We start from the raw sequence: 12,963 nt of genomic DNA on the forward strand, positions 1-12,963 counted from the left end.
CCTACAACCAACTATGATTTAAATATTGTGTCCTGAATACAACAATTATTTATTTCGATAAGCAGGGCTTTGTCTCTGAATTCTATTAACACGCAGAGAAGATGACAATGTTGTAACCACCAACAAAATGCTTTGTATAAAAAAAAAAAAGAAAAAAGAAGATACAATACCTGTAGTTACCTGCAATATTAATATTTACATGGCAATGTGTCCACTCATACAAATTGAGGAGAAACTGAAACCTGTTTCTACTTTTTCAGTATTTATGGCAAATTATCTTAGGTGGACCACACTGCACTTTAAGAGGACTGATTTAAACATGTTATAAAATAATTTAACTAACTTTCAAAGATGGGAGATGATGAAAAGTATGAGGGAAAAGAAAATGAGAGCTTGTGTGTTATAAATTAAACAGAGTGGCTCTGACTCCTAATGCTTTCTGAATAGTGTTTTTTTTTTCCTTAGTGGATTTTGGTAAATTCCACTTTATTTCTGTTCCCGTCACAATGCAGGATTGCTTATTCAAAGGTCTTTGTGAATTGGGTGCTTAAATACTTAACCACTTTTTAGGCTATGCAACCTGAAGCAAGAATGAAACACATAAATCAGAAAAAAAATAAAAGCAAAAAAGATGTAAAGGAAGCATACAGTATGAGTAGAACAGGCATAACATTTTTAGTAATGGCAAATGCAGTTGAGATCACAAACAGCTTGATTTTACCATGGTAGAAGAGTATTTTACAATTTCTTCTGAAGTCGTTCTGGAGCTGCAGTCTTTAGCCTAGCATTCAAACTGTTAGCTTTGTCATAAGAGTGCTACTAATGGTATGAACAGAGGTATTGACCTCTAGCCAATTGGGAACATGAAAACACTTGAAAAAGCAGACACAGAATCTCTAACCAGACCTAATCTGGGCCAGTGGCTGTGCCTGTGCTCTGAATCATCTGAAATAAGATAAGGTGAGACAATCTCGTTTTTGAGTTACAATTCTTATCTACATAAAAAAATTAACTCTCCAGCTGTGATGATCCCATCATAGTTAGTAATTAGGATTGATAGTATGCCTGAAAATTTGTGAATAAATGAGCCATTCAGTTTAGCTAGATGATACACTGCTAATTTGAGAATATTCTAGTTAACCATTGTTTTGTGTAATACTCTCACTGCATTTTTGTCTGGTGGAAAGTGTTTCACAGTGTGAATGTGATGAGGTGTGTTGTAGGAATGACAGCCTGGTTCAAGGTGAGAGTTGGATTATATCAAGAATTGGGTCTGAGTACTTTCCTGTTTGCAATGGTGATGGGCAGGTTGACAGGTGACATCAGACAGGAGTCTCTCTGGATTATAATGTTTGTGGATGATATTGTGATCTGTAGTGAGAATAGAAAGCAGGGTGAGGAGAACCTGGAGAGGAGGGGGTATGCAAAGGAGAGAAGGGGAATAAAAGTCAGTAAGAGTAAGGAAGAGTATGTGTGTGTGAATGAAAGGGAAGGTGGTGGAAGGGTGCATCTACGAGGAGCAGAGGTGGTGATGGTAGATGCATTTAAATACTTGGGTTCAACAGTCCACAGCAATGGCGAGTGTGGCAATGAGTGAAGAAGAAAGTGCAGGCAGAGTGGCCTGGGAAAAGAAAAGCGGCTGGAGTGATTTGTGATAGAAGAGTTTTCGCAAGAGTGAAAGGCAAGGTCTATAAAATGGTAGTGAGACCAGCTATGTTGTATTGTTTGGAGATAGTGGAAATGACGAAAAGACAGGAGACAGAGCTGGAAGTGGCAGAATTGAAGATGCTGTGATTTTCACTCTGAGTAACGAGGGTAGACAAGTTTAGGAATGAAAATATTAAAGGGACAACGCAGGTATGTTGGTTTTGTGACCAAGTAAGAAAGACGTGATTGAGATTGTTTAAGCTTGTGCAGAGGAGAAATGAGGGGAACATCGGGAAAAGAATGCTGAGGATGGAACCACCAAGAGGAAAAAAAGAAGGCCAAAGAAGAGCTTTCTGGATATGGTGTGGTACGACATGAAGAGAGTCGTGTGGTAGAAAATGATGTAAAATACAAGGATAGATGAAGACAGATGATCTGCAGTGACAACCCCTAAATGGGAGCAGCAGAAAGAATAAGATCCAAGAAGATGGATGAAAGTGGGTAGGATGGAAATATATACAGTATATATATATATATATATATATATATATATATATATATATATATATATATGAATAGTGCAACACATAACAATCAGCACAAATTTCTCAAATGGGTGAGTTCACAAACAGTTGTCACGTACAACAGATCTAATCAATATATGAGTAATGTCCTTTTTACTCCTCTTGTGTATAATGAAGTAACAGACATTCATTCATGTTCAGGTTCAAGTTCTTACCAAATAATAGTACAAGTCAAGTTTTTTGTGAAATTGGCCCTTAGCAGGAAATAACTCTCATGCAAATTGCTATGTACAAAAATGTGCATAAGCAAAATACTTACAATGCATCATGTTCAAGTACAACTTCAAAAAATGATGAAAGAGACACATGAATAAATAAGTGAACACTCTTGAGTTCCAAAACATTCCTTTGAGTGACTGTAACCTGGCATCACTACCTGTATGTTATGAAATGAAGCAGCTATACCAGTGCAAAAATGGTGACTTGTATGGAAATGAAAATGACACAAACGTGATAGCTAAAGGTTTTAAATGTGGTGGCATAGTGGTAGCTAACTAATTTAAGATTTAACTTTCCAGCCTTTATGGAGTTTATAAAATTCTACTCTAAATTTGTCCAACTGTGCCATGGCATGGGCTGGCACCATTTTCTTGGTAATATCCTGTGTTCCAAATATGTCTACAAAAGTACGGATTCTGTAACAGAATTAGCAGGTAACAAATACAGTATAGATAGGTGAACGGTAGTTTTGAATACATAGCAAAGGTAATATATAAATAAAATATATTTTTAATATTATTATTTGATGTTTCCCTTGTAGATAAAGCAAAAATATGTCCTTAACTTGGTAAGGAACAAAATTTGAGTCAATAAATTATCCAATTTCTGACCAGTGTGTTTCAGATTATAAGGGACACCACTTAGCAACTGACTCAACAGCACAACATATTGTTGAGACCACAGAGGAAAAAAAAAACTGCACAGTAGGCATTGAAGCTCAAGAGTCAAACCACAGTGCAAGTGCTATAAGCTGCCCACTCCACAATACCCTAATAGTTGTAACGCAGTTGGTAATCAAAAGTAGCAAGACAACAGTTTTGACACTTGCACTCACCTCCGGTCATAACCAGGACTGTAAAGGTATTGCTGACGTTGACCTATCCCCAGAGCAGACAGTCCCCCAGAGGGGGTCCGACTATACATGTCCTGCATTCCACTGTTGGATAACTGTGAAGGTGGCATGAAGGCTTCTGTGTTTCCTAGAAAAGTAAAAAGACAAACAAAAGAGGAAAACAATTATTAGATTGTGGAGATTTTTGTGTCATCTACACAGAAGCATGCGAGGGTCCTATGTGAATTTGCAGGTATAACCTATAGTCATTTCATTTGCTATGTTTAGTGGCTTGATGTTATGTTAACATTACACATTTAAATAACCCTATTAAATGTTTAATATGATACTTCCAAAAGCTGCTTATGAAAATATTTTAGAATCCATCCACATAACAATTAAAAAAACCTAATAAATGTAAATGTGTGGATACTATTGCTATTACTGCAATGATCACTTCTTCCAAACACACATCTGTTATGAGTGATGACTGATGGCCAGCAGGGGGCAGTACCATTCCACAAATGCATTACTCAATGTTACAGTGCTCACAATTTTCCAGTACCATGTGTGTTCATTTAGTTTTAAGCAGGGAGCTTAAGCGGAGAAATCATAATAGTGATGTCCAGAAAATATCTTATTCAAACAGTTTCGTTATTAAGACCCTACATTACAAAGTAGTGGTAGCACAAAAGGTACTGTGATTCATCTGGAAATGGCTTTCCATTCAATGAAAAATGTATATAAAACACCTGGGTTATAAACAAACCAAATTATGGTGCACAGTACAGTGTCTTTCAGCAGTGCCCTAGCTATTTGCCTCCATCCCATCCATTTTCAAACCTGTGGGGTGAGATTAATCTCAGAAATGGGAGAAAAAAATAAGGGATCGGGTTTATGTTAGGTGACCTAGGAAATTAACAATGAGTAAGATGTTGGTGAGTATGTTACCCTCACATTTGGAGATCTGAGGAGGGCTTTCTGAAAAGCTGCTGTGAAAGTATTAAAGGTGGGTGTTGAGAGTCATTTTTATATATGGTTCAATATTTCTGCTATATGCAAAAGACAAGAACGATAACCCAAGCATAAAGTGGGAGTAGCGAAGGTTTGGAAGGGGAGTTCAGGATTCACAAGTGACTGGTTTCAGTTGGTTTGTTATTCGTTTTAATGGACACATTGTTTAGTGTTGGAACAACTGGAGGAGATACTGTAAAGGAAAGATAGTATGGAAGGAAAAGGTCTAAATGAGAATGCTGAACAAGACAAGGTAATAGTTGGATGCAATTAAACAGTATATGTGGAAGAGGGGAGTACATGGCTGCCTGCTTGGTCTGTGTGATTAAGGTTTTTGGAAAGAAGTCCCTTCAGTGTTTTGGCTGTTGAAAGTAAATATAATAAAAGTTTTTAGTGGTGTTAAGCAGCAGATGACACAGAAGTTCAGTGTAATGATAGGCTGTTTATGTACCACAAATGTTTTTTAGTTAACCCATAATCTAAACCCACTTAATCCAGTTCAGGATCCCGGGGGCTATATTGGCATCATGGGGTGTGAATAGAGAACCACGATGACAGTGCCAGTTCATCACACAGCACATTCACTCATACACACATACTGTACATATTGGTTCAGTTTATGGGATGGGAGAAAGAAGAAATGAATACATGCACAAAAGCTACCTAGATGCAAGTGAGTGTACAAATATCCACACAGGCAGAGCCCAATTCTAGGATTTGAACCCAGGAGCTTTGAGACAGCAGCATTAACCAACATATTACCAATGTCTATGTATTACTCTTTTTAAAATAAAAATGTAGCAATTCATCATTACCGGCACTCACTGTCCCCATTCTGCTTTTCTTGTCAGTATTCTGCTCTGGCACTCATACCTTCAAGAAGTTGTAACTCTTCTCCATGGTATGAAAATGTGACAGTGAAACTAGCAGTTCCTGACTCAGGAAAGAACATCATACTATATTACAGTTATGGACCCCACCCAACATGTGCTGTTTACAGTAAATAATCAAACTCTGTTGTTAAGGTGTCATGATCCGTGTGGATGGAGCTGTACCAAGATGTGGTAAGAAAAGGAATTTGCTCAACTAATCTCTAGGAAAAATAGTATGAGAGTAAGATGAAGTTGATGAAGGTGGAACATGTTGTCAATCTGAGAAGGACCAAGAGGACAATCATCTGGTTGTATAGATTACACTGAAGAAATTGACAGTGGATCAGGACAGTGAAGAACGGGGGGTTGGTATTTGGGTGGGTTGAGTGCCAAATGAGTGGAACTAATGGAGGGTAACATGAAATGAAGAAGTGAGGACACTTGAACAAGACAAGATAATGTCCATTAAGCAGCTGTGTAGAAATGATGATCAGCGGAAGTTTACTCTGGCAGCATCAGGTGACAAGTACTAACAATGGACAGGACTCAAATCCATTAATGGGTACACCCATGGAAACATTTACGCAGTAACTCGCTCTTTATTAATTTAAAAATGTATGCACGAGAAGGCACACCACCATATTTCAAAATCGTTTGTGTAAGTTGTGATAAACAGACAAGTCAATCAAAAGCAATACTGGTATTTTTCCATACCCAAGTTTTGATGTTGTCTGCTCTCTTCCATTTGCAAAATAGGCGATTTTGTACACATACCGTATATGCTGAGGCAAGCAGCATGTCACATCTGAGTGAATCAGCCTTTATGAAACATCTCACCAACGTCAAGACACATGCAGTGAAAGGCTCATTACCATTGGACTGCTGAGTTCCAGACCTTTTCAATGATGTATAGTTATCTATGATTGGTCATCTGTGCTATACTTCACAGCTGTGCTTAAAAAGCAGGAAGTAAATTACTTATGTGATAGCTGATCGTTAACACAAGCCACGCTGTTGCTCTCAGCTTCACAATTGAATGTCATGGAATTATACTGCACAAACTTTTATGGGGGATCTCTTTTTGGTCCAATGTACTTGTATCATGCCATGCCACACTGCTTCTTGCAGTTTCATGTGAGGACCCTGCCCCACATTGATTGAATGTCACTAAATCATGTAACACAAACTTTCATGGGGACCCTTCGATTGAATGTCACTGAATCACACCATGTTGTGCCACAAATTGCTTACTTCTTGCTTCTGAGTGATATAAAAAGTATGTGTGCGTGTTTGTGTGTACATTTGTTTTTCTCTAAAAAATGGAAAATAACTGCAACTGTAATACTTGTTTTGAGAGATTGTGTTGCTGCAAGAGAGTAAATGTGTCCAAAAAACGACACAATGTTTTCAAACAGGGGACACCTTGTGAAAACAGTGTAATTTTATAATTCTGCGGGATATGACATCTAAACTTGGTGCAATGAGAGCTGACAGATTGGGACACAAAAGAAACTTGATGCATCATAAAATGTATTGCCTATGTAGTGTAAAATCCATTTTTGGGGGAAAAAATCCCTAAAATGCCTAATTGCATGTGTTTTAAATAGTTGATATGTATGTGAAACAAAGGTTTTTATTCATAAAGGTTCATATAAAGTGTCATACTCACTACTCTTCAGTCATTCAAAGCTCCTTACAGAATAAGCAGAATGACAGCCATTCATTTTTGGGTATCTATTCAGTCACAATAATACCAAAAAACCCGTACGGCTTAGGGGTTATATTAACCACTTCAATTAAAATCCTGTCTAGGGACTATAGGAGGAAACTGGAGAAGAATTCAACAAATCTACACTGAATTCAACCCTGGTCCAACTCTAAAATTGTGACCAAGAAACTGACAGAAGCAATGTCAAAAGCCAGGTGAATCATTGCCAAATCCAACCAAAACCAGAGATATTAAACAAAAGTCATAATCAAAGGAGTTGAAGCTGATGTCTTTTCAAAAGCAACTTTTCACTTCCACTAACAAGAAAGAGTTGAGAGGTTTAGGAAAGGGAGCCATTACATGGATTCCAGAATCTCTGTGCCGCCATTTGGACATTTGGCATGATGGCATCACAAATTATGCCCTCTGTGTCACGTGACTGGCAGCTACATATTATGCCTAGCCTTAAAGCCCATGGCTGCAGTTATTATGATGTTAAAGACTTTTCTTAACACTAGAATTACTGAAGCCTACCAAAAAAATCGGAATCCCGGCCCACCTTAAATTCCTTCGCATCTCTCCATCAGCGTCTTTTGTGTTGTAAATGTGTCGATCAGCACAAGCAGCCTGCTATCCCATCCCCCCGCCCACTGCCACAGTTCAATTCGCTAAGAAGGTTCTTAGTGCTCAGTGTTTATCTTGGAGTGAAGTGCCTGGAGTTGTAGAGGGTAAATAATAGATTGTCATTTGGAATACATACATTTCATGTGTGTTCCGTGTCTATAACAATCTATGTTAACACATCGTTTAAAAAAATTCAAGTGACAATGAGATACCAAGAAGGCAGATTCACCAGCGTTTGTGTGTCAGCTTATATCCCTTCAGATTAGAGAATTTCCAGTTCCATTGTCTCAAAACACCACTCACATCCACAGTTATTCCCAGTTTCAAATAAAAACTAACAGCATCAGATCTGGTGTGGTGGGTGGTGTTGTATCGTGATTGTGACTGCGAGAATAAAAGTAAAACACTAACTTTTACAAGTACTATAAATTTACACTGGCTGTTACAGACACAAATCAAATGCATGTTTTTATTGTATAATGTTAACAATAAGAGCAGCTCGCCACTCAAAATGGTAAATTTGGGAGGTAGCCAGGATCAAACCAGTGACCTCTTGATTACGAGTCAGCAGTTCTTACTGCTGCACCACGTAACCTGTCATATTATATTTGTACCTTTTGTGAAAGTGTTTATTTGATATTTGGACTTCAGGCTTCAAACATTATACACTTAATGTGTATATTTTGTCATTTATTACTATAAGATGAAAGAAAAACGTTTCTGTTTTAATGATGTGTTTACACAGATTGTTGTAGATACAGAACACACATGAAATGTATATATTTCAAATGACGGTATATTATTTACCCTCTACAACTCCAAGTAATTCCCTCTAACATAAAATGTTGATGGAGAGGTGCGAAGGGATTTAAGGTGGGCCGGGATTACGAGTTTCTTTGTAGGCTTCGGTTCTAGTATTAAAAAGCTAGGCAATCTTGGAATTAGAAGACAAAAAAACTGAAAAACAAGTTTCTTAGGAGTAAGAACTTGGAGAATTAAAGTCAAGCGAATCTAACAGAGTCTGAGAAGCCAAACTGATTAAGAATTTATCGACAGCCAAAATTCAACACAATGGCATGCAATAACAAGCATACTGCACTGCTGTCGTGTACAGTCGATTGCTGATGATGCTGAAGAAAAACAACAGGCTTGATAATTTAATTCACAGAGTTGTTTATAATTTCACATGTAGAATTCAGACACTGCACATAACTTTAGTGAATTATAGCTCAGAGCCTGAGAGTTTTTAAACACAATATACATATTTTTAGCAATGCTCCATTAATTAAATGGTATTAAAGAGCCCATTATTAAGCATTACACTTTACAGGTGTTCTGTCGTTTCTTATCTGTTATTGACTGCTTTCTCAAAGGTCAAGGACTAATGGAACAGGTAATCATTTTATACTGAAATAATAGAGTTTAACAATTTTAAGATTATCCATTTCAACACTTCCAAATATGCAACATGTTGACATCAGTCATGTGATGGCAAACAGCCTAGCAGTCAGTGAAACGACATGGTTACTGCATACTGAGACAACACAAAATGGCAACACAAATAGCCAAAAAGGTTCTCAAAGTGGTTACAGTGACATCTTTGTTATAATGGGAAACACTTCTGAAGAATGCAAAGCCAAGATAATAATTTAAAGTATTCCATGGAAACATTGCACAAAAATAATAAGATACATGCATAACATCCATAAACTATATGGTTGCAGCCATGCTGTCCCAAAATAGTGGCATCCATATGAAAAAGCAGAACAAAAACAATAATGATACAATAATGTAAAATATTCTAAATCAGATTCAATGTACACAAAAGACTAAAACATTACTAAAAGAGGCCCCCAAACCTAAATTACAGCAATGCCTATATAATTCAAATTGAAACTTTTTTTAACACCACATAACACAAAAAGAAACCGACACAAACAATAAAATCAAGGGCTTAAAAACCGTGCTTCTACTATAGTCTTGTAATGCTGGACTAAACTGAATGGCTTAGTGAAGGGGATCCAATTAGAATGGCTTCCACATATGGAGCAAGCTTCAAAAGAAGTTTAATGGGAATAAACAGAAACCAGACTGGATCTTGGTACGGGTGGAGAAGTTATTAGTAAAGTAAAGCACACTGTTATGTATTTGTGATTAGAGATCTAAAGAAGAAGCAAATCAAATGTGATATCATAATCAGTTATTATAATCCGCAATACTAAAAAAAAGTCAGAATAAAATGACAGTCTTTCTATTGCTTTAGCCACCCCTGGTGTACTTTTATTCTTGTGCCTTTAGTGTTGCCTCATGTACTATTTGCCATGCATACACGTCTCAAAGGCATAACAATTCACTGTGACAGGCCCTAGGATCAAAGGTCCCGGTGAGCCTCCTAGACATGGAAGGAAATAAAACAGGTGCTGTCAGAATGGACTGAGACTGCCAACATCTGTGAATGTAAATTCCACTGCCTGTGCAGTCCAACACTGGCAGGCTTTTAATCTGCAAAGAATGTCAAGGCACCTTTGATGCATCGAGCTCAGCACACTCAAGTCAAGATGCAGAACCTTTGATCAAATCTGGAAACTGATGAGCAAGGCATGAACTAACACAAGCTTCAGACACATCAGACAGCTGCATCTGAAACACTGACATGGTGCACCTCTGACAACATGTGAACCCAATAAAGCTGGGAGTTGTCACACATACTTTTCTTGTTTTTAAGGCAACTCTTCTTAATGCCTTTTTTAAATTGTTTTTTGACTTTGAGCACTATACTTTAAGACACACATATAAAATCCGTCTGTTTATTTATGGGAATTAACAGTCCATTAAAGCAGCTCACCTCTTCTCTATTGCACTGTGAAACTAAACGATTTCTGGTGTGCTCTGTGATGGTTTTGAATACTAGCTTGATTGCCCCCTCTGAGGAGTTTACATGTTCTCCTCGTTGCACTCAAGATTTTTTTGTTCACATCCCAAAGATGTCATGTTACTTCAGTTTAATTTGGCCGAGTTATGTGTGTGTGTGTGAATGTGTGATCCGTGATGCATAGAGTGGCTGGGATCAGCTAGGGCCCCTGCGACACTGGACAGGATATAATAGTGGATATTAAATAATTGAGAAGCATAAATTTAACAGTGGCCTATAATTTATGCATGTGATCACGTGAACCAAACTAAAATTGGATTGATTGAAAGGATTCACTTCCCATCAGAAATTCACTATCAGCCAAAACAGAAAGGACCATCAAATACACAAGGCATCTATTCAAGAGAGTAAAGCGTCAAGCAGAAGAAACAAATACAACTGTATCTGAAGAACAATTTGTCTGCTTGCACACTAATCTGGGCCCAAACTGTTACTTATAAACTGCAAACAGAATTTATCAACTTTACCCATCCCATCAAAGTGATTTTTGTTAGGATCAAATTGCAAATTCTCTTTTATGTCAGTCATACTGACTCCCTGTTGGTATGCAAAAGCTTGATTCGAAGTATGGAAGGGGGCATCACTAAGACAGTTAATGTGGCAGACTAAAATGACCCCAGGCTGGAGATAATGCTAGACAGGGTGCCAGTCCAAAGCAATTCTCACAGGTTTATGAAGAGAAAAGAAAAAAAAAACACCAAATGAGGTCACTAATAGGTGGCATGTTGTATTGGTTAAGCAGATCAGTCCCCACCTCGGATTCACTGTAAGACAATAATCAAGTCATTTAACTTCCCTGAAAAATATACTTTTCCTAATCTTGTAAGCTGCTTTGGGTGAAAGAAATAGCTAAAATGTAAATATGTGTGATACCAAGACAATGACCACATTTTTATCATCTGGCCATCCATTCTGTTTGTTTATATACGGTGATGGTTCATAAAGTTCACTGGTCCATCAATTATCAAATTGTTTAGTCTGGTTTAGAGGCTGGAGCTTATCTTGATAGCATCACATGCATGGCAGAAACCAACCTTAAATGGGATGCTGCTCGTGTATACACTTACACTTTCTCATACTGGCCAAATTTAGGTGCATGGTTCATGAAGTCTAAAAGAAAAATCACTGCCATCTTGTGGAACCATTCATGACAGTGCAATTACTAGAGATAATTAGTGCTTATTGTTGCTGGTTTCAGTAAAGACAATGTCACACTACACATGTGACTTTTTGATGTTGAATATTTCAGATTTACTGGCCAAAGTTGCTGATCTTGTCACTGCACCATGTCAAAGTACACGATTGAAAATCTCAGCCCTTGGCATATTTACTGACCGAGTGCTGATCTTCAAATGCACTTGTACTTGCCTCTTTTTCTTGTAGCCAATATCTTGCTGCCTGACTGACATGTTGCTGTTCAAAGGTTTAGCAGCTGCAGCATGTTGAGCAGCAATCTCTGCCTCTTTTTCCATCGTGTTCTGGTACGTAAAACAGAAGACATCAGACAGACGAGCTTCTCTTCTATTTGTGAAGTTCATACCTTATTCCTAATCGCTACATTCTATGTATTGTACTTCCGGATGAGCATTCATTGGCTCATTTGGTTGTCAGCTCTCCTGTATACACAGCCAGACCCTCTGACCAATGAGAAAATCCCAGTCCCAGATTAGTCTGTCTCAGTTGTGAGTATATCATGTTAGATGATTGGCTTCAAGGGAGGGTGATGCCGAATGCCTCAGACTGGCTAAGATTATGTAAATGAAGGCTACGACTGAAAACCACTGGAAAAGTCATCTACTGTCACATAGGCTTAAGAGTTCTTGTATAGAACAGAATAGCTCATTTTCCTGGTATTCACATTTCTAATACTTTAATCAATTTTAAAGGTTTATATTGTCATGTGAACTAAATGCAGTTAAATTCTTACTTAACGTGTCAATCAACATGCTATGTTCTGGCATCATGATTAGTGATTATAATTACCTTGCCTCGAAATTTCTATCTTCCTTGCCTGAAATATCTCAGAACACTTTTCTCATTGTGAAGATGGTAAGTTTCGGTCAAAGTTTAAAAAAAAAATAAAATAAAATAACCAGCATTTTATTAAGAAAGACAGACAAATTCATCCAGTTAGATTATAGAAACACAAAGTTAGTATCGATTTTTTATGGATCACCAAGAATATATGGGATAACGGTCTAATGTATAATGTATACTGTTTCATACACACTCCCTCTTGCATGCCAGTTTAAGGAATACTACACCCAAAAATGATATCTGGACATTTTTTTTTACCCCATGTAGTTTGCATTAACAGCCAAGAAAGAGTTTTAATCATGTTTTAGCACAAAACACAGAAGACAAAGTTTTTCATAGAATAGATGCCTATGGTGACCAACGCAACAGCAATATCAAAAACATGTATTAAAAGAACTCATGTTACTTGTGGGTCCTCCCTGCGTGGAGTTTGCATGTTCTCCCCGTGTCTGCGTGGGTTTCCTCCCACAGTCCAAAGACATGCAGGTTAGGTG

At 37.6% G+C, this 12,963-nt stretch overlaps 1 protein-coding gene across 4 annotated transcripts in view; it reads right to left on the reverse strand.

The window, feature by feature from the left end:
- Positions 1 to 12,963, reverse strand: part of arid1b (AT rich interactive domain 1B (SWI1-like)) — a 717,470-nt gene that overhangs the window by 35,096 nt on the left and 669,411 nt on the right. For all 4 annotated transcript variants that reach the window (XM_039748144.1, XM_039748142.1, XM_039748145.1 and 1 more), the window contains one exon: positions 3,286 to 3,430. In XM_039748144.1, coding sequence (XP_039604078.1) covers positions 3,286 to 3,430 — 145 coding nt within the window. The remainder of the gene's footprint in view (positions 1 to 3,285; positions 3,431 to 12,963) is intronic.

Source organism: Polypterus senegalus, chromosome 3, assembly GCF_016835505.1.
Source record: "Polypterus senegalus isolate Bchr_013 chromosome 3, ASM1683550v1, whole genome shotgun sequence".
NCBI classification, from domain to species: Eukaryota; Metazoa; Chordata; class Cladistia; order Polypteriformes; family Polypteridae; genus Polypterus; species Polypterus senegalus.